Source organism: Apteryx rowi, unplaced genomic scaffold (assembly GCF_003343035.1).
Source record: "Apteryx rowi isolate R43461 unplaced genomic scaffold, aptRow1 scaffold_40, whole genome shotgun sequence".
Taxonomy (NCBI): Eukaryota; Metazoa; Chordata; class Aves; order Apterygiformes; family Apterygidae; genus Apteryx; species Apteryx rowi.
Window position 1 is genome coordinate 274403 of NW_020450530.1, and position 23948 is coordinate 298350.

General features: G+C 37.0%; 1 protein-coding gene across 10 annotated transcripts in view; it reads left to right on the forward strand.

The window, feature by feature from the left end:
- The window catches only part of CABIN1 (calcineurin binding protein 1), a 129497-nt gene that overhangs the window by 14312 nt on the left and 91237 nt on the right, over nucleotides 1-23948 (forward strand). For 8 of the 10 annotated variants that reach the window (XM_026075242.1, XM_026075248.1, XM_026075244.1 and 5 more), the window contains 14 exons: nucleotides 773-851; nucleotides 1100-1287; nucleotides 2510-2659; nucleotides 3429-3623; nucleotides 4830-5066; nucleotides 6214-6367; nucleotides 6626-6741; nucleotides 13635-13796; nucleotides 15342-15548; nucleotides 15953-16098; nucleotides 17964-18225; nucleotides 21045-21305; nucleotides 21940-22091; nucleotides 22731-22909. In XM_026075242.1, the coding sequence (XP_025931027.1) occupies nucleotides 773-851; nucleotides 1100-1287; nucleotides 2510-2659; nucleotides 3429-3623; nucleotides 4830-5066; nucleotides 6214-6367; nucleotides 6626-6741; nucleotides 13635-13796; nucleotides 15342-15548; nucleotides 15953-16098; nucleotides 17964-18225; nucleotides 21045-21305; nucleotides 21940-22091; nucleotides 22731-22909 (2488 nt within the window). The remainder of the gene's footprint in view (nucleotides 1-772; nucleotides 852-1099; nucleotides 1288-2509; nucleotides 2660-3428; nucleotides 3624-4829; nucleotides 5067-6213; nucleotides 6368-6625; nucleotides 6742-13634; nucleotides 13797-15341; nucleotides 15549-15952; nucleotides 16099-17963; nucleotides 18226-21044; nucleotides 21306-21939; nucleotides 22092-22730; nucleotides 22910-23948) is intronic. The other 2 variants (XM_026075245.1, XM_026075247.1) reach the window with 1 other exon arrangement.

The window sequence follows — 23948 nt, forward strand, 5'->3', positions numbered from 1 at the left end:
GAAGATAATACTACACTGTAAAAACTATCTTACAATAAATTTGCAGAATATATTAGAATAGGAGAACCAATGCTTCTTAGCCCTACAGTATGGTGCAATCTGTGTTCTTTTGTCAGCACTTAATGGCTGTGTTTGGTAAAAAAAGTTCATAAACTTGTTTCCATCTTCCCTGCATACAATATCTGTTTAACGATACTCACAGTAGGCATGACTAGCAGGAATGCTCACTTGATGAAAAATATTTCTTCATGTGGGTAAGGTGTGCCCACGTTTAAAAGATTCTAATGGCCACCCCCATGTCACCTTTCTCCAGTGGCTATTTCCCGTGGGGAGAACGGGATGTGCTCTGCAGTCAGCCTTGCAGTTGCGTTTCTCTGGCCCAATGAGAGTTCTTTAGGGTAGCCTTAAAGAATATTTCAACCAAAATATTTCAACTGAATAATATTTCAACCTGATACAATAATGAGGATGTCACTTTTTTCCAAGATCAGGCATTGCTTTGCTGACTGCATACTTTTATGGGATTTTTCCTGAGATCTTTCATTGCTCCTTCTAAGTGTTGTTTGGTGTTGTACTTGTTGCTTTTAAAATGCTATTATACACCTTTCTTTAGAAAGAGATAAAGATAGCTACAGCTTATAAATAGAAATCACAAGATGACAATTTGAAAGGTTTACTTTCAAGTAAATTGCAAATTCAGTTTAAATTTTTTCTTCTTTGTTTCTGTAGACTCTTTCTTGATATCTTCATGCCTTTTTTTTTTTTTCCCCAGGATATGATGTTGATGAGTCTTTCTTGCATGGAATTGCAATTAGATCAGTGGCTACTGACCAAAGGGAAGAGCTCTACAGGTGAGAATCATGTATTTCTTGCATCAGATTCTAAAAATATTCTAGGTAAACGAAGAGATTTTTTTTTCCTAGGAATTCATTAGGTTTCAGAGCTGTCTTTTCTTAAAATAGAGATCTGAAAAGATATTCATCGTTGGTCTACGAATATTTGCATTAAAAGTAGATCAGTACTTTTGAAATAGTGGTATGTGGGACTCTTCGTGGGATGCTAGTAACTTTATGATAAAGCATAATTCATTGATTTGCAGTTTCTCCACGAAATTGCCCTGCTGCTTCTGTGAACGGAAGGTTTGGTCCTGACTTCCCAGGAACTCATTTCTTGGGAGACCTATTGCAATTGTCATTTGCATCCTCGCAGCGAGATCTATTTGAGGAAGGCTGGATGGAATTTGTGACTCGGGTGTATTGGCTGAAAGCTCGCTTTCTAGCACTACAGGTTGGTTTTACTTTTGAATTTAACAAATAAAATTTTTCCTAGCAGTTAAAACTAATGTTGTTCAGAGACACGCTACAAGAGTCTCAGCTCCTTTAAAAGTAAGGATAAAATCAATTTAGAACATACCGGTTTCATCTTACTTCTTGATATAATCAGTCATTCTTAAGAGTAGAGGTGGGAATGAAGTAGGAATTTTCATACACTAAGCTAATATTCAGATATGTGTAATACATAAGTCTGTGCTTAAAGTAGCCACTGTTCAGCTTACAGAAATATATTTGGACCAAAGTTATTTGGAGTAGTAGTGTGTAGCTGCAGAACATGAATTCACCTTCAAATTGAATTTTGGGACCTGGAATAGTGGATACTAAAATAAAGTTCCATACAGTCCAAAGTGTAGCTTCCAACTGAAGTAAACTTTATGTTAATTACTGCCCACTTCCTCAGTGCCTCGTGATTCTTCTTTTGGAGATCAATTTTCTAAGCAGAGGGTTTTAAACCTATCACTAAAGTAAGCGCTTGAAAGAAATGTTCTTTGATCTCAGATAAGCACTGCTTTCTCAGGACATCAAAGAATTTATTTACGTATCAAATATATTTATATTAGTCTTCAACTAATAATGTGAGTTGAGTTTCATATACATGAACTGACTGGTTCCTTCTCAGTTTTTACACCTCAAGATTCCTTTCTAACAAACTTATTTGAGGAAAAATGAGTTTCTGTAGGGCTACTGCCCTCTCTTCTTTACTCATAGTGAGTTATACTTTTGCCTCTGCAGCTTGCATTCCTCTCCTGGCCATTTAGCTTTAGTATTTACTTCAGCTGGACAGAGCAATTAAAGTGATCAGTTCACTGAATATAAGAATGTTTATTGACTCATTGTTTTGATTTCTAAATATGGAAGAGTCACTTCTACTGTTTTGCTCTTCCATGTTTTTAAAGAGAGGGGATTTTGGTCAATCTGAATGAATCTTTCAGATGTATGAGGTTCAAAATCTATTTCTCTGATTTGTTTCAGCTATTACAAAAGTCATTGCTAAGATATACTGCTAAGTTTCTTATTGGAGACTGTTGTTTGGATTGGTTATATCTGGGAGGATACTAGGTGCATTAATCACCCTGGCCTTGYCTGCATTGAATTTAAACATTTCCTAGATGCTTTGGAAAACCTTGCTGCAGACAGTACTCTTCAGATTGTCTTTTCCTGTACTGTTTCTGTAGGGTGACATGGAACAGGCACTTGAAAATTATGATATTTGTACTGAAATGCTACAGAGCTCCACTGCAATGCAAGCCAAAGCTGGCAATGAATGCAGCATCGTAATCCGGTTACCTAATCTACATGTTGATTCTGTTGTTTCTTTAGAGGAGGTAAGAATGAATTTGTAGGTGTATTCTTCCCATTCCACCCCACCCAGTTTCAAAGGTCATCAATGTAATAGCTCTTTTGTGATGGAAATTTACCGTGTTTGTCTTAAAATTTTTCTAAGAGTAAAAGGACAGCTTCATAGTTAAATGAGGCCATTGTCTCATTTTCAGAAAGCTGCTTTTTGGATCTCTTGGTCCTGTACAACTTAAGGTTGCTTTTATGCAAAATGAAAAGCATTTTTATTAGAGCTGCTGCATGTGGAACAGTAGATTATTAGACTAATGTTTTATTTTCAAGCTGTTCTTAAACTTATATTTCACCATTTCTTAAATGAGCTCTTCAGCAGTCAGGTTTTTCTACATTAAAATTTGCATATACTTTTAAAGAAAGGAATGTCCATCTTCCATTCTTCTACTGCTGTTACTGGGGAGGAAATCCAACACAGGTGATGCCATCTTCATTTTGAAGTCCTTCYGATACATTTTCTTGCAGTATAAAAATGCGTGATATGGGTGCAGGGTGGGGGAGGGGAATCGAGTTTAAAGTTGTTACAACACTGTAGTCATATATAATAACTAAAATGTAATAATTAAAAATCTGTGGGAGGGGTTAAATGTTACATAGTAGGTGATTTTCTTCCTAGTTTATATTCCTGGCTGTAGCTATAGAGTTCAAATACCTTTACAGCTAAACTGCTAGGAGAAATGTCAGTAGTCAAATGCATGTGAAAGTAAAAAGAATGTTTGATTGTGCCATCTCTGATATTTACAGATTGATAAGAACTTGAAGTCTCTGGAGAGATGCCAGTCTTTGGAAGAGATCCAGCGACTGTATGAGTCAGGGGATTATAACGCAGTGGTGCATCTGCTTCGACCGACATTATGCTTTAATGGTTATGGCAGAGCTAAACATCTGGAATTTGTAACATCCATACCAGAGAGACCAGCACAGCTGCTTCTCCTGCAGGTTTGCTTTGTTTCTTAAAAATGCATTTTGAGTAAGGGATTAAGATTTGCAGCTGTCTTGTTCCTAAAAACAGGATGAAAGGATTTGGAGAGTAGGTGTTAATGGGTAATGAGTCTTATTTACAAAACAAAACATGGAATCAAAGCTGTAAATGATCCAAACAGTGTAGCTTTATTGATGTCAATATAACTAGTGTGTGTGTGTGTGTGTGTGTGTGTATGTATATATATAAAATGGCATCAATATAACTTATCAATATAGTCAACATAACTATTTTACTAACTGAGAATGTTGCTAAGGTATAAGATGCCTGAGGCCTATGTGAAATTGCCAGAAAGATCATAATTTCTGATAAACTTGAATCTTTTGTAGAAGCATCTTATGGATGGATTTGCACTATCTGTGTCTGCTATGATACTTCCTGCTTTTGCTGCTCTCAACTATGTGATGATTCACAAGTATTCTTTACCTGAAACTTGAAAGCTAGCTAGCTCTCAAAGGATTATTTTGATGTATGCTATCTGTCCTGCGTGAATGGCAAACTGTTGATAGCTGCATCCCATATAATTGCTATAGATTATTCATCTATATAAGTGCCACCATGAAAATCGGTGTACAAAGGAACTCAGCTGTAGGAACAGTTGAGTCTGTCAGGTTCCTAGTCTTTTCTTGTGACATTTTTCTGTGATGCTATTTTAACTGGACTGAGCCAAATCCTATAGCCTTCAGGCCATCTCATTGACCCAAACTTGTCAAAGAAGAATAAGCAGGAGGATGTTGCTGTAATGCTGACCTTCTACTTGCTGCTTTGGTATTTGTGAAGTAATAAAATGGTAGTACAAGATTATAATGACTCAAACCCTGTTTCTGTAGGGCCTCTATTCAACGGCATATGGTTAGAATTTTAGACCTACAGCCATCTCTTTACTGAATTTTTTTTTCTTGCTTCTCTCTTTTTCCAGCAGAAAAATACGTTGATTTTCTGAAATGTACATCCTGCTTGTATATTTACCATCCAACATCCATGCTCCTCCTACCTTTTATTGTCCTTTTTTTGTGTGATATTTAAAGGTGTTCGGTTATCGTTTCATTAAAGTAACCACATCAACGTTGTATAGTGCATTTCTTTCCTCTTTTGTGCATTCATGGTTTGAAATAAACCCTTCTTCCTTATAGTAGATTTTTTTTCATATGTACCTTCCCTAGGACTCCCTGCTCAAACTGCAGGATTACAAACAATGCTTTGAATGCTCAGAAGTTGCTTTGAATGAAGCAATTCAGCAGATGATTAACATGACAGCAGCCCCTGCTAAAGAGGAGTGGGTTGCTACAGTGACACAACTGCTCACCGGAATAGATAGTTCGTTGTCGTCAGACAACAGCATCCTGAAGGAATCTTCTGTAACACCAAGCCTTGTTCGACTGACAAACAACCTCATTCAGGTAACCTGTTCACCTGCACTCGAGTTGCTGTCTAAATTCCCACCCGCCTTCAGGGACTGTTTTGTATTAGGTTTTTGGGGGGAGGGGAACAGATGTTACTTTCACAATCTCAGTTTTCATTTCAGTATGTTAGAAACATACTGACCACCTGCTCTAGAACCACTAACAGTAGCTAGCTTCAAACACCGAGCTTGCAGAGAATAGTAATAAGACAAGCCAAGGAGCAAGGCTGGTTTCTTATGCTCTGTTTGTAACGGTGATGATGCAAGGATTGATTTAGTGGGCTAGGTGCAATTTGTAAATTATGGCACTGATCTTGACTATCTGTGCCTTGGACTAGGAAAAAAAAGGATCCTGGGCATCTTAGGCATGCGACAGAGTTGCTTCTAAGTGCTGGTCCAGCTAAGTGTGGTTCAAGTCAAAATTGAGAGGGTGATGAGGAGAGGGTGGGGGGGGAAAGTCGTGTGATGACTGTTTCTAGTGTTACATTTACAAATAACATTTAGCCTTTTAGAGACGCTACTTTCAAAACTTTTAAAACTACTGAGTGAGAATTTCTCAGTCAGTGTAAAATAAATGGCAGGCTCTTAATTCTGTTCTTTAAGAAGCTTGACTAGTTTATGTCAAAATGTCAAAAGGTGCATTTCTTTGATACTGGCCAAGTGGCCCATGTTCTGTTTTTTGTTAAGATTTATTCAATTGTGTCTTTTGTATGTTAATGATTCTGGTTGGTCTTTACCAGTTCTGATAAGGCTTTCATCTTGTCTTATTTATTTTTGAGCTCTTAACTTTTCCTTGCCATGTTATAGATAAATCTCTTATAAAGTAATAATGCCTTCTAACACTAAGAAATTCTTCTGTGCCTTTGCTCACTTGGAATTGTTTGAATGTGATATTAGCAGAGAGATACCTAGTTGGAAATGACAATGTAAGAGAAATGTCTGTGTAGGGAAAATGGTCTTCTACCCTCCCCTCTCCCACTTGATCTTATTGTAGGACTTTTGCACCCAGTCATTGTGAGAAGCTGAGACTCAACTTTGGATTATTTCCTTGGAGTAGAATGCATTACCAGTTTGTTGTTTGGAAAGGATTTATACGTGACTCTAATACTATCATTTTGTATGTGTAATGTCTGTTTCTTTACTAGATCATAGACTGCAGCATGGCAGTCCAGGAAGAACCCAAAGAACCATACGTCTCCTCAGTGCTTCCATGGATTATCCTGCACAGGATCATCCAGCACGAGGAAGATGAGTTTCGATCCCTTTGCTGCCAGCAGCAGCAGAACCAAGAGGAAGAAGGTAATTTAATTGTTCACATTTACATTTTGTTTAAGCTTTGTTCCTCACCATCTACCTCTGGAATATGAGTGGGAAAATTCTTCTGTTTATCTTTTTATCTTATTGGATGAAGGGAGTAGAGGGGTGTACAAACATCACATTCTTACCATGGAGGAAACTCATTCTAAGAAAAGTCTTTTTTGCTAAATAAAGCAGCGGCTACTTGGATTTAACTTGGTTTCTGTGCTACTTAARTATTTACCAACAACTTTCTTTCAGTGAGTCCTGATACCCCTATGCTGCCTTCTTCTCTCATGCTACTGAACACTGCTCATGAATATTTGGGAAGAAGATCCTGGTGTTGCAACTCAGATGGAGCTCTTCTCAAGTTTTATGTAAGTATGAGTATCGTAGAATAATTTAGGTTGGAAAGGACCTCAGGAAGTCATTTGGCCAACCCACATCTCAAAGCAGGGCCAACTTCAAAGTTGTTTATTACCTTGCTAATGTCTGCATGTTAAAAATATGCTTTTTAATCTACTTTCTTCCTTCTTCCAGCCAAGCACACAAATATTTTGGTCAATTTAATTTGATTAATGAGAGCTTGTTATTCCACACTCTTATCCATCACTATCCATTCTAAACAGGCCTTTTTGTAAAGACAGGAGATGCCCTTGGATAACAAACTTTATAGTATAATAACTTCTTAAATGGGAACTAGTAGAAGATCTACCTTGCCTTTAAACAGTAAAGCACTGGAAAAGCATCAGTGCTTTTTCTGAGTACTTAAGAAAAATATGGCCTTTTATCAGCCAGCGATCAAATCAGGCAACTGAAATTTTATCATGAGTCTTGTGATGTTTAACCTCAAAAGGTTACTCCTAAAAAGGCTACTCTACTCCTTAAAATTGAATAGGGATAAGGTTTGTTAAGGTTGTTAAACTTAAGAAATTTTTATTATCAGCCTTCATACAGCTGACTTGTAATATGATTAAATTATCATTGTATATTCTTCTCTGTGGTAACGTCAAAGATTTTGTTTTCTTTTTATAATGAATATGTAAAACTGCTTGCAGCTTGGGGACAGGACTTGACCTGTGAGTGGGAATACCTGAATACAGAATCTATATCCAGTTTTGTCTCCTTCTGCTGTGTCTGGCTGGTCAGCAAGACCCCGCCCTCTTTGCAGAAACAGCTTGTTTTGATTTAAATTCCAAATTTTATTTTATATATTCAGATAACACTTTACTCGGTAACAACGCTAATTCTCAGCTGTCCTCTAAGGTCTTGTTTTTTCTTTGAGGAAGGTAAACACTCACCCCGATCCTACTAGCTGGAGAGAGAGAGGGAGCATGAACATTGTCAGGAAAAATAAGAAACAGAACAAAAGATCCATTTTTCCTGCTTGCTTCTCAAATGTCGTGGTGGAAGGTGAGGTGCCTGTGTGCATGGAGCATGCTTCCCGCTCCAGTCTTCCAGCAGTGACGACTGCTATCCCCTGAGCAGGAAATGAGCTAGGCAGGAAGGAAATGGCGAACTTTGGGCAAAAGACATGCGCCATGTCAGCGGYGCAGTCTAGCGGGTGCTCACGTCAGTCATGCAGACAGGAGGAAGGCAGGTGGGCTTAACAGAGCTTGCTCCAGGAGGGGGTAGCCCTGATTGCCCTCAAGGAGTGTAATGCCAGAAAGTAATCAAACCATAGCACAGAGAACGAGCAAGTTAATTCCTCAGAAATGGATGCCAAGTATTGTGTGTGGAAGAATGCCGTTAAAGTGATTGTCGGTTTTGTTGTCACAGTGCTTTCTCCTGAGAGGCCAGTTTTCTCATATGTACCATGCTATACCTTCCTCAGAGTTCGAATGTTTGATAAGGGTTTTGCAGTTAAGAGAATTTAACGCTCATAATCGATGACATTAAAAACTAAATTCTACTCACTTATGCACAGATGAGACAGACATGACAGGACAGTGCAAACTCTTGTTTCTTCCTGTGTCCTGTTAATCAGTCTCAATTATGTTCAGGTCTACTTTTCTTTTTTCCCTAGTCCAATGATGGAAAGATAAAGAGGATTTGAAGTAACGACTGAGGAGGAAAGGGAATAGAAATACTTAGTGCAATATAACCAGTCTAGATATTTCCTGTTAAACAATGCTGAGTTCATAATGAATTTATTATAATGAATAGAACTTTTGAAGATATGCAATATTAAGAAGCTGCTGAAGATAACAATCTTGTGCTTTGAAGGATAATCTAATCATTCATATGAGAGAAAAATATAGAAAAAATTATTTTCAAAGCTTTTGTAAAGCATCGCATAGCTTGTTTTATTCATTGCAAGTTTTTTTCCTAGGTTTTGGTCTTGTTTTATTCTTCTCAAGAATATAAATGTAGTTAGTTAAAGGTACAGAAAGAAATTTGGGTGGAGATCGTGTTTGTGCTGAAAGGGGCAGAATGATTATCCCTGGCATGTCTTCTACATGTTATCAAAGATGTTAAATATAAAAATGGATGTAATAGAGATGTGGGTAGTTGGTTGTAGGGATTTGAATAGCTGGCAGCAAAGCAGAGCAACTCAGTACATGGAGTGTGGTGGGTCTTTTGTGTGTTGTTTTTTGTTTTTTTCAAAAATACTTGCTCTCTGATGAAATTTGAAGTTTTAAATTAGCCTATTGTATAATTAAAAATTTTAAGTACATTTTTCTGTCATCACAGACTGAAACCAAATTAATGACATTTAAATGGAAGAATGTGGATGTAGTCTTATCTTTTAGAAATAAGTTGAAGTCTGATTTCTTCTCAGAAAAGCTAAAAAATCAAGAATTGTACTCATTTGTTTCCAGTAATCAAAATAGTATTCAAAAGAGTCTTAATTGTGCATACCCCTATATTAAAGAAATTAAGAAAGAATAGTGAATGTGATTAAAATAAGACTACCTAAGTGTGTGAATAATATTTAAAAAAAAAAAAAAGTTAAATTGCCATCTTGCTGTCTATGTGGAAGACAATTCTCTGAAATCTGGCAGGTAATAAAAATGTTGTACTCTTGGGCATTGGTATTAAATTGAAAATAAACTTGAACAGATTCTTTCCTGTCATAATTCCTGTTACTTCTGTGGCGTTATCTCAGTGAGAAGAGGAATAGTTTTCTTATGTTTTTTTTTCCTTCTGTTTTGCTTTTTGCACTTGTATTTTATTTTGTTCCTGGGAAAGAGAAGAAAGAACAGCAAGCAGCCTGATAGTACTCTAGATTGTTCGCAAGCTGGAAAAAAATGTAGTGTTACTTCTCAGAAATTGCTGTTGAGGCCTGAAAAATGGTAAAATAACTCAGTGGGGTTCCATATTTATGTTGTCTCACTGATTCTGAATAAGTTTTTACTAAATTACAGTTGCTCACTTAACACTTGACAAATTCAGTTCTGTGATGTAAACTTTACACATATTTTGGTACAGGTAAATACTATTTAACAGTAAAAAGATTCATTTTTGAATCTTAGAGTTTAAACTTGGTTCTTTGTTTCTCCCAAATCATGGGATTAAAGACTTGTAGGCCATAGTCTACCCTCATTTATCCAGCTGGATTGCTCTTGGTCCCTTGCAGACTATGCAGTGTTACCCGGATTGATCTGCAAGCTGTGGTGGATTTGGCTGTTCTGCTGTTGATAAATTTGACTTATTTGATTATATCGGTGTTGATTCCAAACTGCAGACTAAAAAAAGTAGTAACGTTATTGTTTTCACGTTATTGACTAAATATAGCTTTGAATATGCATATAGAGCTGGTCTACCGAATAAAAATGGGAATCAAGAGTTACTTGGTTGTCGGTTGGTGGGGAGCAGGCAGGTCTGCGTGCGCCTCGGTGCTCCCTCGCTGCGTGCCCGCAGCCTGCTCTTTGCTCCGTTGCTCAGCGGGTGCGTTGCAGGTCTAAGGCCCTGGGGAAACGCTGCCTGGGCAGTAGGGCTGTGGCATTATTAGATGAAGGGATGTTACCGCTCACTGTTGGCCTTTTTACGATTATTCCTTGAGATTTAATTATTACACCAGAGAAGAAAAGTCCTGTGGTTGAAGCAGAATATTGGTAGGTGTGTTGCTGTTTCCTCACGCTTGGCTTGGCTCGGAAAACTGAATTACCGTCAGCTTTCCGCTCTCCAGAGCAGTGGGAGTGTGGGATACCCTGACTGTGGGCAAAAGCCAGACAGTGCAGTACTGCGGCATTCACTGAGCAGTGCTCTACAGGGATATTTCAGTGGCACTTCAGAGATTCAGCTTGACTTCATTGAGGTTTATTACCATCATCTAAGAGAAAATCAGAATTAGTTCTGCACAGAGCTACTCAGGAATCTTCATTTTGCTTCTCAGCACTCCCTGGAGCTTATTAGCCACAGCTCAGTGCCAGAGCCCATCTCCCTCCGCATTTGAGCAGCAGTGTGTCCAGCCAGTAATTTAGACAGCCAGGAAGGATGGTGTGGAGCGCCTGAGGGCTTCTGCGGCAGTCATCTCTCTCTGGCAGGGCTGGAGCTAATGAACAGAGTCGGAGCTGAAGCTGCTGCAGTGTGAACTGTTAGATTCCCTCTGCTCTTCTCAGTCTCCCAAGTACTGGGAGCATAATGCTGATACACCTGAGGTGCCTTTGCATGGCTCTGCCTTGGGTCCAGAGGGCTTATTAGCTCAGGCGCTGCGCTTCATGAAAATAGATAAGCTATTTCCAGTCTCAAGTTTACTCTCGATGTAGTGTCGAAGCATCTTATGAGCAGTGCTGCTCAGTGCTGAACCTAAATTGTGTCCGTATGGTGTGCCTGTACCCACAGCCTGGTGAATCTGATATGTGCCCCGTGGACCTGGATAAGCTACAGATAACTAAGAGCTGAATATATTTACAGTTAGATCATTGCAAATGTTATTGCGCACTTTGAAAGAAATCTTTGATTTTCAGTCTTAGAATTGCCCACTTCCTAAACTGAAATATAATTTGGTATTATTTATCACAAGTAGTTTTCAGAGACAAAAGGGTGCTGGAAGGGAGAGGAAAGGGAAAAATAAAATGAGATAAAGTATTTAAAGAGAAAGAGGGCTTCAAGTATGCTACACACTGGTGTGTTTCATAGACAGTCAGAAATGATCGCCTTGTATAGGTCAACTGTCTGCTTGAATACATTGCATTGATTGTGGCTGAAGAATTGGTGTTAATGGAAGATGTTAGTGCATAGTCAACTCCTTTAGCAATAGTCAGAGTCTAAATTATTAAACACGGTTGTGGGTTATCGCTAGGAATTCAAAGGCTGAGCAGGAACACAGGAGGTTATTTTGAACACTGTTCAAGTAATAATTCTGTCACTGGTGTTAGAAGTGATTTTGTTTGCAGCAGTACCATGCTTTTGTTGCTGTATTCAGTGATGTTTACATCTTCCTTTCAACATACTTTCCTACACTTTGCGTTTCTTAAATTTCAAACCTGTTCACAGATTCAGGAAAAGCTGTGGAAATAAGGTGACTGCTGTGACTCATGTGTGATTGCTGTGACTCAAAATTTCATTGCAGTGCCTTCTAAGAATTGTCTTTTTTCTACCCTTATTTTATTTTTCAGGTTTTTGGCTCTTAAAAATGGTATCTTGTTCTTAGCACAAATGTTTAAGCACAAGAGAATATCTTACAATTATTTTCCAGCACTTGCGGCTGAGCTGCTCGTATGCAGCATGGCAGAATTTTGCCTCGTGGTGATGTGTGTAGTGCTGGGGAAGCCAGCCGCGAGAAGCCTGCTGTAGCGTGTGTTGTCTGCACACACAACTGAGTTTACAATCCTAGTGTACGCTGAAAAATGATAAGTGGTGATAGGCAGCTGAAGTACTTTAAAAGAGTTATGATGATGGTCTCTTATACAAGTCACAAATGGATGAATGTTTTTCATTTTCAAATTATGACCGCACAGTTTCAGCAGTGGAAACTCCTGAATTAAACAGCATGTTGAGGAATGGGTATGGCCAGTTTGGAGACTTCAGATCTTCCTCAAATGAATAACTGAAAGTTCATGCTTTTTATCGGAGGAAAAAATGTTAAAGCAAAATTACTTAGCAGTGGATAGAACTCTCCTGGTAGGATACAGCTTCCTATGACTTAGAGGGATATCCCAGGGAAGAGTTTAGTGTTTTTCTCTGCCCTTCAGTCTCCCAAATGCAGATTATAGCAGCGTTGCTTTTCTACCACCTCAGATGAGTTTTGTTCGGACAAAGCAGGTGCTCTCTAACACCAGAGTGTCTTTTAAAAAAAAAATCATATTGCTGTTGAATGCTTAAGGTGATGTGAGTTGAATTTCCACTTATGTTTATGAATTTAAGTTTCACAATAGAACATAGTGGACTTGATTCTTAAACCTCAGTGGTTAAGTGTGGCTTTTGTTTTGTTTTTGAAACAAAGGTACAGAATCCCACTACCCAAGTTACTTTTGGTGAATGTGTTTCTATTGACTTTGAAATATCAAGATTCTCCCTGGATTTTTATTTTAGTTATTTATTTTTAAGGAATCTTAGTGAAAATTTTCAAGGAAATGTCTTTTGGCATTCTGTTGCAGTTTTTTTTCCCCCCCAATCAATATTTTAGAGTAAGAACATCTTCCAAAAATATGCAAATGATGGGTACTTTTGCTTGTAATATTGAAGTTGAAAATAATAACTTTCAGCAGTGTTTAGTCATTTTGGATTAATTAAGCTACTTTCCTTCATGCATAGCCATTTGTATAATATTATTCATACTGTGCAATTCTGTATCTCTTTTAGCCTGATTTTCATTAGCGATCCCTTGTTTTTCAGTGACGTCCTCTCCATTCCCCTTTCACCATGCATAGGAAATTGATATTTGCATATTAGAGCAGATGTCTTCTGTACCTTTTCTTTTGTGATAGCTTTGCATATTCACTGGGTTGCCAAACTAGTGCTAACATTCACAGAAGCAACTTGGTGTGCAGTGGAAAAGGAAATGTGGGTAATTTTGAATGACCTGAAGTCTGAAACATTAAGTTGATATCTAATCTCATTGATTAAAGACAGAATTCATGAATTAACAGAATTCATGAATTAACAGAAAAAAATAAAAGCATTTTGTTGCAGCTACAGTGTCACTGAAATGATTTGTGTGAGATGATTAGTTTACAGAAATATGGTAAATATCTGGTTATATTAAGAAAAAATATGTACAGATTCTTATGCTGTTCTCATCATCTACCTCTAGACAACTAGGTAAGTTAATGCAAGTTTCAGATCTCAGATGATTTGTTCGTTGATATTTGTGATGTTCTAGGTTCAAGTACTACAAAAAGAACTTGCAGCATCTACTTCTGAAGATACTCATCCATACAAAGAGGAGCTGGAAACCGCCTTGGAACAGTGTTTTTATTGTTTATATGGTTTCCCTAGCAAAAAAAGCAAAGCAAGGTACCTGGAAGAACATTCTGTACAGCAGGTAAGATATGTATTGTTTAATGTCAGTGAAGTATCCTGAAGTGATGAAAGATGCAACCTTGTTTGGTTTTAATGCATCTTAAGATAAYTTTTGAGAAAGATTACAGGTTTTTTTTTTCTCAAAAATGATTTATTTTATATATTGTCGAAAATAAACTTTGAGTGTGCTCTTAAAAATGTGGAAGACTTTATGGATATAGAGGGTCAGATGCTTGAAGTGAAATGTTAGTATAGTTTTATTCACAACAGTCTGCCATTTTGAAACTATTGACAAAATGATTTTAATGAGCCATGACTTTCCTGTTTTCAACAGAGAATTTTGCGCTCGAGAACAATAGAGAGGAAAAGTCAGCTTGAGAGAAGAACTTTAGCAGCCAACCTTGCAGTTTATGAATGTGAAAAATGTCACTTTTAAAAATGATGCAAGTAAATTATACTATAGCTTATTTTGCAAAATCTATGATGATGAATATTTGGTAGCTGATTATCGCAGATGCGTGGAATTAGTTCAGTTTGGGAGAACAACTGCAGAATGCCATGGGAAGAGGGTTGCAGTATTAAAAGAGGGACAAAAAAAGCAGGTCAACAATCCTCTGCCAGAAACACAATTGACTTGTTAAAAACCTCAGATGCTTTTGCATTTACCAAATGCAAGTGGTCATAAAATTATAAATGAATGACAGTTTTATTCAGTCAAAACAATTATCTGGCTTTTTTGACAGGCCTTTTTAAATACACAAATACTGTTATAATTCATTGAGTATTTGTGAATTTTTTCTCAAACTTACCTCTTTGGAAATTAAGATAAGAAGATGGAAATAGCTAAGGAAAAGGGAAGTACGAGGAGAGTACCCTCTGCCAGAAACAATGTCACATTTGGGCAACTCTGGATTAAAAAGTCCTTACTGAAATCATTGGCAGATTGGGGGGGAGGGGGGTTTAGTACACCTGTGACTTCCCTGTTTTCAGTAGGGAARCAGAATTTACTTTTGGGAATGAAATGAACAAAAAGAGAAAAAACTCAGCCCAGGACAAGAAAGCTGTGAAAAACTTACTCTTCAAAAAGAAGAAAAATGAAAGGGAAAAATGAGGAATGAATTGAAGTGAAAGTGCCTTTCTTCAGAGAATTTTAAAAATGTTTGAGTCTCAGAATTTTGTCTGGCAGCCCTTTCATTTATTTGCCTTACTTGAGTTTGAAATTTAAGCTGTAGAGCAGGTGTAGCTTTTCTCTTCTTCCATTTCTTCCCCATGATCTCAGTGTCCCTTGGGATACTTGCAATTGATTCTTGCTCAATTTTTCAGTGAGATTGACTAAGTTACAGTCCAATGCCTTAATCTTTAATCAGTGAGCAGTTATGTTATATTCATGAGCAGCATATACTGACAGTGCCTTTACTTCTTTTTTTCTTGGGAGGTTTAATTTGTTTCCTGCTAGAGTAATATGTATTTTGTGCTAACTAAAAAAGCCAAACAAACTAATTTTTAGTAGACTTCTGAATTTTGGAATTTGAGATAATTTTTCCCTCTCATCTCCATCCCTCTTCAGGTGGATTTAACATGGGAAGATGCCTTATTTATGTTTGAATATTTTAAGCCTAAAACACTTCCAGAGTTTGATAGTTACAAAACCAGCACTGTGTCTGCCGATCTGGCCAACCTTTTGAAGAAGACTGCTACAATTGTTCCTCGAACAGACAAGCCTATGCTGAGCTTAGATACCGTCTCTGCCTATATTGAAGGAACATGTAGCAAGGTATAACTAATTGTTTAAAAAAAAAAAAAATTTGAAAGGAGGAAAAATTATTATTGCATTATTTTTATGTTGACTTTGAGGTGGTTTGGGGAATGATTCACTTTATGATGCTGGATTTCCTCAAAGAACTGCATTTAAGTGAAATAAGAATGATGCTGCCAAAGCTTTTGGTCTTGAAATGGCAAGGTGTAATGCTGATTAATGTGGAGTTAGTATGAGATGTTCATTAGTGTTAGTGCTCTCTAAAGCTATGGAATGTTTTCACTCTCTTGATATTCAATAGCTTCATATTTTGTGACAAAAAAGCTATTTTCACTTCAAGAAAGAAGCAAGTGTGCAGCTCTTGTAACATGTACCCTTTATTAACCTTTATTTATTTATCTATCTATTTATTTATTTTTCAGGCCCCATCTCTCCCAGATGGTGCAGACTATTCTCCACCAGTAGTGACTGAGTTGTACTATCTTCTGGCAGACTATCATTTCAAGAATAAAGAACAATCTAAGGCCATTAAATTTTACATGCACGACATTTGTATTTGTCCAAACAGGTGAGTACTGTTGAATCCTGCTGCACGTTATTCATTATTCTCACTTCTTCACTACTGAAAAGCACACAATGAGAGATTTATTTCCACATCAAGAGTAAAACACCTGTCTGCAATCTATTACCATAGGTAGATTATATAATTAAAGGCATCTTTGAAACAAACCAACAAACAAACAAAAAGGCTAGTGTTAAATATCTGATAGTTTTAAAACTTAAAACCAAAAAAGATGAAAGAGTAGGGGGGGAAAAGTGGGACTATAATCAGGAATAACTGGGAAGTGCAAGGATCGAATCAGTATTCTTTCTCTTTTGCATCTTTTGTTCTTGGTTTTTGGCATGTTGATGCATGCCAAGGAGTGAAAGAAATGCCACTGTTTGATAGCATAAAGGACACAGATATCACTTCTTAATCGATTAACTGTTTAGGTTGACTCTTTTCTAATATTTATTTTGCTGCTAGAGAACAACTCAGAATCAAGCCCAGGCACAGCATTTAGGTGATGTTTTAAACTTAACGCTTTTTTTCTTGCAAGCTTACAGCTTACTGAAATACCACCGAAATAAATTTTTTTTCATCTTAACAATAAAGTATGTTTTGGGAAACGCTCTTATAGACTGAACTGCAGAAATCTTAAAAATTATTAATTAAATTTAGGGCTTGCATATTAGATACTAGCTGTCAGTTTAATTCTCGTTGAAGTTGATAGATAGATTAGGGTTAATGACAAAAGCCCGAGTTTGAATGGTTTGAGAAAGCAAACTATTTCTGAGTTCAGGGACATAGCAGAGACAAGAGGGAAAGTGAAGGCACAGAGCAATTTTACAGATATAGTTTAATGTTATTGAATCTGCTCGCCTGAGAACTGTGAGTAGATCACTAAAACTTTTCTTTGAAGCCTGATAAATTACAAAAAACATTTTTCTATGAATTGATAGGGTTTTTTTGAAGCATCAAACCTATAAGTAAATGACAATGCTGTGCAGATTGACTTTAATCTATGAAATTTTGTTGCTCGGAAGAAGCTCTATGTGGTAGCATAGTATTTTTACCCCAGTCATCTCAAATGTTGCTTCTTCAGTTGTCTATATTACAGGTCTCCTTCCGTTCTCCTCAGGAATGTGTCTGTTAAGGTCACTTGACACAGGGGTAGGCTTGTAGTTGAAATAAGCAAGCGAAAATGTGAAAACATTATGAATACGACTATTTCTTTGGTGTTAGAATCATGGTATAATTGAAAAATTCCAGAGTCATTGACCCCAAATGTTAATTTGAGATTACATAATATGGAAACTACTCTTCRCACTGTATTGTCAAGATCTAATAAACACAAGGTTGGATACTTAATTGTCTCTTCAGAAAGCCATCTTTATTGTTCATCAGAATTTTCTTTTAGGAATGTATTTTGGTTTGTGTAATTTTTATGTTGGAAAATAACAATGATAAAGATCATTCACCGTTCAGTCCAACAATGTAAAATATCGTAATAACTGTCTGCTGGACTACAGAGATGGCAGGATGTTTGGACAGGACAGCGTGGCTACTGAGAAAAGGAATCAGCGGGCATGTTGCCATTGGAAATATGAATATACTCCTTTTGCATGGCCAATAAACCTGATTTCATTTATTTTTCATATGTGAGAATTATTGGGGATAGTGCTTTATTAGGAAACCATTTTTAATAAAGTAAGCGTGATTTAGATTTGTACAGAGTCTTTTTCACTGTGAGGAAAGGAAGAGATGCAGAAATCTGTTTTGGAAGAGCATACAATGAAGAAAAAGTTGGAAAATAGTGAAATGAGCGTCGTCTTTGTCGTTCAAGGTGATGTGCAGGGAGTGGTTCATGTCTTATGTTCTTGTTTGCATAGGTTTGATTCATGGGCTGGCATGGCTCTGGCTCGAGCAAGTCGTATTCAAGACAAGTTGAACTCCAACGAACTGAAGAGTGATGGCCCCATCTGGAAGCACTCTACTCCTGTCTTGAATTGCTTCAAGCGAGCCTTAGAGATTGACAGCTCTAATCTCTCCCTGTGGATTGAATACGGCACCATTTCCTATGCCCTACATTCATTTGCATCCCGACAGCTTAAGCAGTGGAAATCAGAACTTCCCCCTGAAGTCGTGCAGCAGGTGGGAGCTGATTTAGAGCAGTGCAAACTTTTTAAATTTTACAATTTTTTTTTAACCTAACAACTTTCTAAATTAAATACTTATGTTCTCTATACTACATCTTAGACAGTATGGGTACTTATTAATACTGGAAATTCTAATATTCATTTGTATAAGCTGCTGGTGCCAAACACTATTGAAAGTTGTGTTTTGTTTTATTTTCCTGCTGAAAAACCAGTTTGAGCCTGATGTTTGAATTATCTTTTAAAGATTTTACAAAATTATTTAAACCTTTTGGAAAGGGGAATTATATTTACCTTGCCTTTTGGTAAATGCTGTGCATTTTTTCCAGGAAAAGATTAAATGAATGCCTATTTAAATAATGAAAAGATCAGAAAAATGTTCTGATAGCTGTGTTCGTGTGTCATATCTTATGTTCAAAGACATTCCCCCCCACACCTACTTTTTTTTTTTAGAGGTTTTGGGGTTATTTACTTAAACACAAGATCAAAATAAGGAGTTCAGTAGATTTTTTTATAGAAAGTTATTGTTTAGTAATTGCATTAGCTTTGTATGCCTAACAATGATTAAAAAGTTATGGTGACTATGAAGTTTACTGCTGAGCCAAAATGAGCAATTGCAAATGCTCTCTATGACCTTGATAGAGTTGTTAGGGGAAATGTTTTGTTTGCTGTTTTTGACCAGTAAACTCAATTTCTGATACCACTGTTCTGACTCACAAATATTATATAATAAAGAATTGGAAGCTTCAGAAGCAAAGAAGTGCTGCTAGTCAGTGGCTAGACATAACCTATTAGTGTTTGAATTGTAGAGAACRGTATTGGGAACCTCCTCTGTTTCCAGAGGGGTGTATTTACAGCAAGATGGTAGGCAGCTCAGCTGCAAGAGCTGTGTAGCCGTATTAACGTTGTGCTCCGCTTAGACTCTTACGCAGCGACTGATTCTGCTAAACAAGCAGGTGGTGTAAGTGTGCATATTAAAGAGAAGCAAATGGTTTATTAAATAGTAGTTTTGAGTAGATGTGTACTTGCAACATGCTAGCATGCTCAAAATCTCTTTTCTCCTTTCCTATTTATTCAGAAAATATTAGTGAAAAGACAGATGAAAAATCAGGCCACAAACCTGTCTCATTTTCCTGATTCAGTCTCTAGTTTTCCTGTTTCTACTGCAAGGATTTGGGAAGTCGTGCTTACTTTAGAAAGCAAACAAAATCCATGATTCTTTCCTGGAAGATGTATTCTGTCACATGATCCATGCTAATTGTTCGGACTGTATGTTTTTGGTTGTCATCTTTTTTGTAAATAAATATATTTGATTAGAATTAAGAGGTGACAATCATGAAAGTTCTCAATGCTAATTTTGCAGTGTTGCTTCAGAACATAATGGGTTTTGGTGACTTCCAGTATTCTTTCTTCCAAAGTTGAATTTTTCTCCCTTCCTATGGGAGAGCAATTTTATTAATTTTAATTTTATTTATACTTTCTTTTATACTTTACTTAATTCATTAAAATTTCAGAGGAGTGAAAGTATAAATAAAGACAGACACGAATCTTGTAATTATTTATCTGCATATAAGTACTACCTCAGTTAATGTCTGCAAAGCTCACTATCTAAGTCAAAGCTTTTCTCAGTGTTGTTGCCCTGTGTTCAACAATGTGAATGTGTGGATGACAAGTAACAGTACAGTTTTCTTCCTATATGCTCCAAAATTAACTACTCAGAAAATGAAGTTATTACATTTCATGCCCTCATTCCACCAAAAGTTTGGTCTTACTGTCTTTTGGTCTCTTGGCTACGAGGGACTTACTGAAGAAATGCATGGCTGATGCTGGGGTTATTTTTTTATTATCAGGTATAAGGCACAATGCAGAGCAGCCAGCTTAAGCTTCTATATATTAAATCAGAATATTTATTTAGGACTTCTTCAGTCTTCTTTTTTCAAGTGAAAGTATTAAAAAAAACATAATTTCCTAAGCAAAGCGCCACTATAATAAAAGGTAAATTGGAATGAATTAATATCCCTTCCATGGATGTGTCTGTTCAGGAATGTGTTTCTCATATGTAAAACCACACTCTCTCCTGTTTAAAACAGTGGTCCTTACAAAATATTTGTGAAAGGAAAAGATAAGTTATAGTTCTTCAGGTGCAATGAGCACTTAGGATACTGGTATAGCCCAACAATTTAAATTTTATAAATGTTTTCTTCAAAGAGATAAAATAACATTTATGCATCTTTTGGCCTCATATTTGATGTGGCTTTATTGGCAGTTAATTTGAATTTATGGTACTGGTTTTTTTGGTTTTTTTTTCCTTCCCTTGGAAAAAAAACGGAGTCCTCTTTGTATGTATATATATGTCACAATTAGGTGTATAGTAAGGATATTTCTTCATGAATGGTGGTGGTTTATAGTGGCTCTGGCAGACCTTAGTTGCAGAACAAAGAAAATATTTCTTTTCCTTTTAAGAGTTAGACAATTGCAATGATGAAGTGGTAAGATTACTTTCCATAGACACGTTTATTGTTTTTCAACAAGTTTACTTTTATCTGCATGTTCTTACATTTTTGTCTTACCATTTTATTCTAGTTATTTATGTCAGGAGCTGTTGGAATGAGCAAAATCCTACCCATAAACACCGTACTCTAYGGGTCTTCCAGATGTATTTGATCACTTGGATGTAATTCCATGTCTTTTAGGTTGAAAATATTTTCAAAGTGATGTACCTTCTTTATGCACTTTTAGGTGCAGGAGTATATTTTTTGCATTGTTCATCCCAGCTATAGCAAATTCACACATTTTCAACGTTTTGTTCCATCCCAGATGGAAGAGCGTCGAGACAGCATGTTGGAGACGGCCAAACTGTGTTTTACATCAGCGTCTCGCTGTGAGGGAGATGGCGATGAAGAGGAGTGGCTTATTCACTACATGCTGGGAAAGATTGCAGAGAAGCAGAAACAGCCTCCTGTTGTCTATCTACTTCATTACAAACAGGCAGGCCACTACCTGCACGAGGAAGCTGCACGATACCCAAAGAAGATTCACTACCATAATCCACCAGAACTTGCCATGGAGGCATTGGAGGTAAAAGAGGAAAGTGAAATACCTAGACCTGAAAACATTGTTCTCTACAGATAACAGAATACCAGTTACTATTAGTTCTTATTATTAGGCACATGTTCATGATGCTTTGCATCTGGGGACATTTACAAGACTAACGCAGAATAAAATCAAATGTGTTATTCAGACTGTTTTTGTTTTAAAGACAGTTTATATGTACATTCCCAGTATTAGACAGACAGAATTTCCTCTTCTGGAGTTTGCTGCACTCAGTTCATTAGTCAGTTTTCAAATCTGAGTGTGGATAGACTTCACCATTATCTCATCTCTCTGACAGCGTAAGGTCATGCATCAGTTTGAATAATAGTCATGACACCTTTGCTTCCACTGTGCAGTCTGGTAAAAATAACTGATTTAGAACATTTCCAGTGGTGACCATCCATATCTGCTTTCATTGTTGTATTTCATAAGCTGCAGGGGGGCTGGTTCAGATCTTCTCCTTTACAAGCAACTTACAAAGGCAGGAAAAGTCCTGTTTAAGTTTAGGTAACACAACTGTCTTTGTAGAAGCTGTAAGAGTTTGCAGAGAAGGACTACTTGTAACTGGTTGCAGAATTACAAATTTTCTACTGACTGAAGGGACCTTGGTGTTTTCTAGGTATACTTTCGACTTCATGCCTCTATTCTGAAACTTGTGGGGAAACCAGACTCTGGAGTAGATGCAGAGATACTGGTTAGTTTCATGAAAGAGGCTTCTGAGGGACCGTTTGCCAGGGGCGAGGAGAAGAACACCCCAAAAGTTGCAGAAAAGTGAGTGCTAATTTCCAGGAATATCCTCTGAAAGTATACATGTTCCAAATAAGAGCAGGTTATTTGTGTGAGATGTCTCCATAGACAACTATGTGAATGCTAAACTACAGTATAATAAACTTTTAAAGTGAAGGTGTGTGAAATATAAACCAAGCAAAGTGATTAGAATTAACTCTAATGTTTGCATATTCCAGGTATCATATAAAGTTAGATTATAGGCTAATCTGAAGTCTTTTCAATAATTGGCACAGCGTAGGCAGCAAGGGAACAAATTGGAACAACTTTTGTCTTGTGATCTGTTTTGAAGCCACTGTTTTTATTTATTAATAAAATTATTTTTATTAACTATGGACAGACCCAAAAGCAAATGACTTCTGGGCATAGCTTAAGTAAGAGACTTTAGGATTTTATTCCTTGTAATTTGTCTTGCTAACAACTGTAAGATAAAGAATATTTTCCTGTTGATCAATGATAGGGAAAAATATAACCTGTGGTAAAAGTCCATCATTTAGAATTTACTAGTAGATTTGATTACTGTATTGGAAATATCGTAGGAACATAGTCTCATTCTTTTCTTTGTATGCATATATACCTAGTATGTTAACGCTCTTTTTTAAAATTTTTTCTTCCTCTTTCCAGGGAAAAGGCTTGCATGATTGATGAAGACTCTCACTCTTCAGCTGGAACAGTGCCGGGCCCTGGGACTTCCCTCCCCTCATCCTCCGGTCCAGGTCTGACATCCCCACCTTACACAGCCACTCCAGTTGACCACGATTACGTCAAATGTAAAAAACCCCGTCAGCAGGCAACGCCGGACGGTACAGTCCCTGTTCTCAATACTGGCAGCACAGGGAGGTGCTCTAATCATGGGGGGTTTGACCAGGAATGATCAAACTGCTCATTCAAGGAGGGTGATGGGTCTGTGGTAACACGGGCAATATTGAAGCTCATTAACTTTAAAAATTCGCAATGCTTTAAATAGAATCAATGCACAGTCAGAGCTTTAAATACAAAATTCAAAGTTGTCACCTGCCACCGCTGGCACTTGTCATTTACTCTAAACGGGAATGTTGAGGGGAGTTTGACTGAATTTTCAATATTTCTCACATCTCTAGAGCTAAATGTCTGCCCCTTGAGCTTATTAGAAAAGATGTGGATTCAGTCTTTAGAAAACTGGACACGATTTCAGTGCCTGTGTGAACCAACCATGTGAAAATCTGAACTGTGGCTGAAACAAGACAAACTTAAAAAAGCAAAAGAAGACAGGATTATTCTTTTTTGAAGGAGGCAGGTGGCAACTATATTGAATATATTGTATATCAACACAGTGATTTGCATGGTAGTCCCGTAGACTTCATCTTTTAATTTTTTCTTTATCATTTACAATGACTGGTTAGCAGCTCATCTATATAGGTTATAAAGTGATACCATAAATAATTGGCTTATAAAACCAGAAGGTAGGGCATTATCACAGTGTCATTGCAGAATTTTTGTAATATATAATACACCTATATAATAGAAATTAAGTTACTGTTTAACCTGACATTATTATTTGGCTAGAAATTTTATTCTGATACTACTATTCTGGCCATTTGTTTATCCATCTGGATCTGTTACAGTATCAGCACTCAGGAAGAAGCAAAACATTTGCAATGTATAGCTTCATGTTGATAGAATGTGGCAGACCCCATAGAAGTGCTCTGCTTGACACCAGTTTATTTCTGGAGGGTGGGCTGCTTCCAGGCCTATTGTCATTTTTTGAAGAACAGTAATCATAAACATATTTACTGATGCAGTTTTGAAACCAACATGYGCATATCTGGAAACTCTGCAAGGTGAATTTGTTCCTTTTTCACT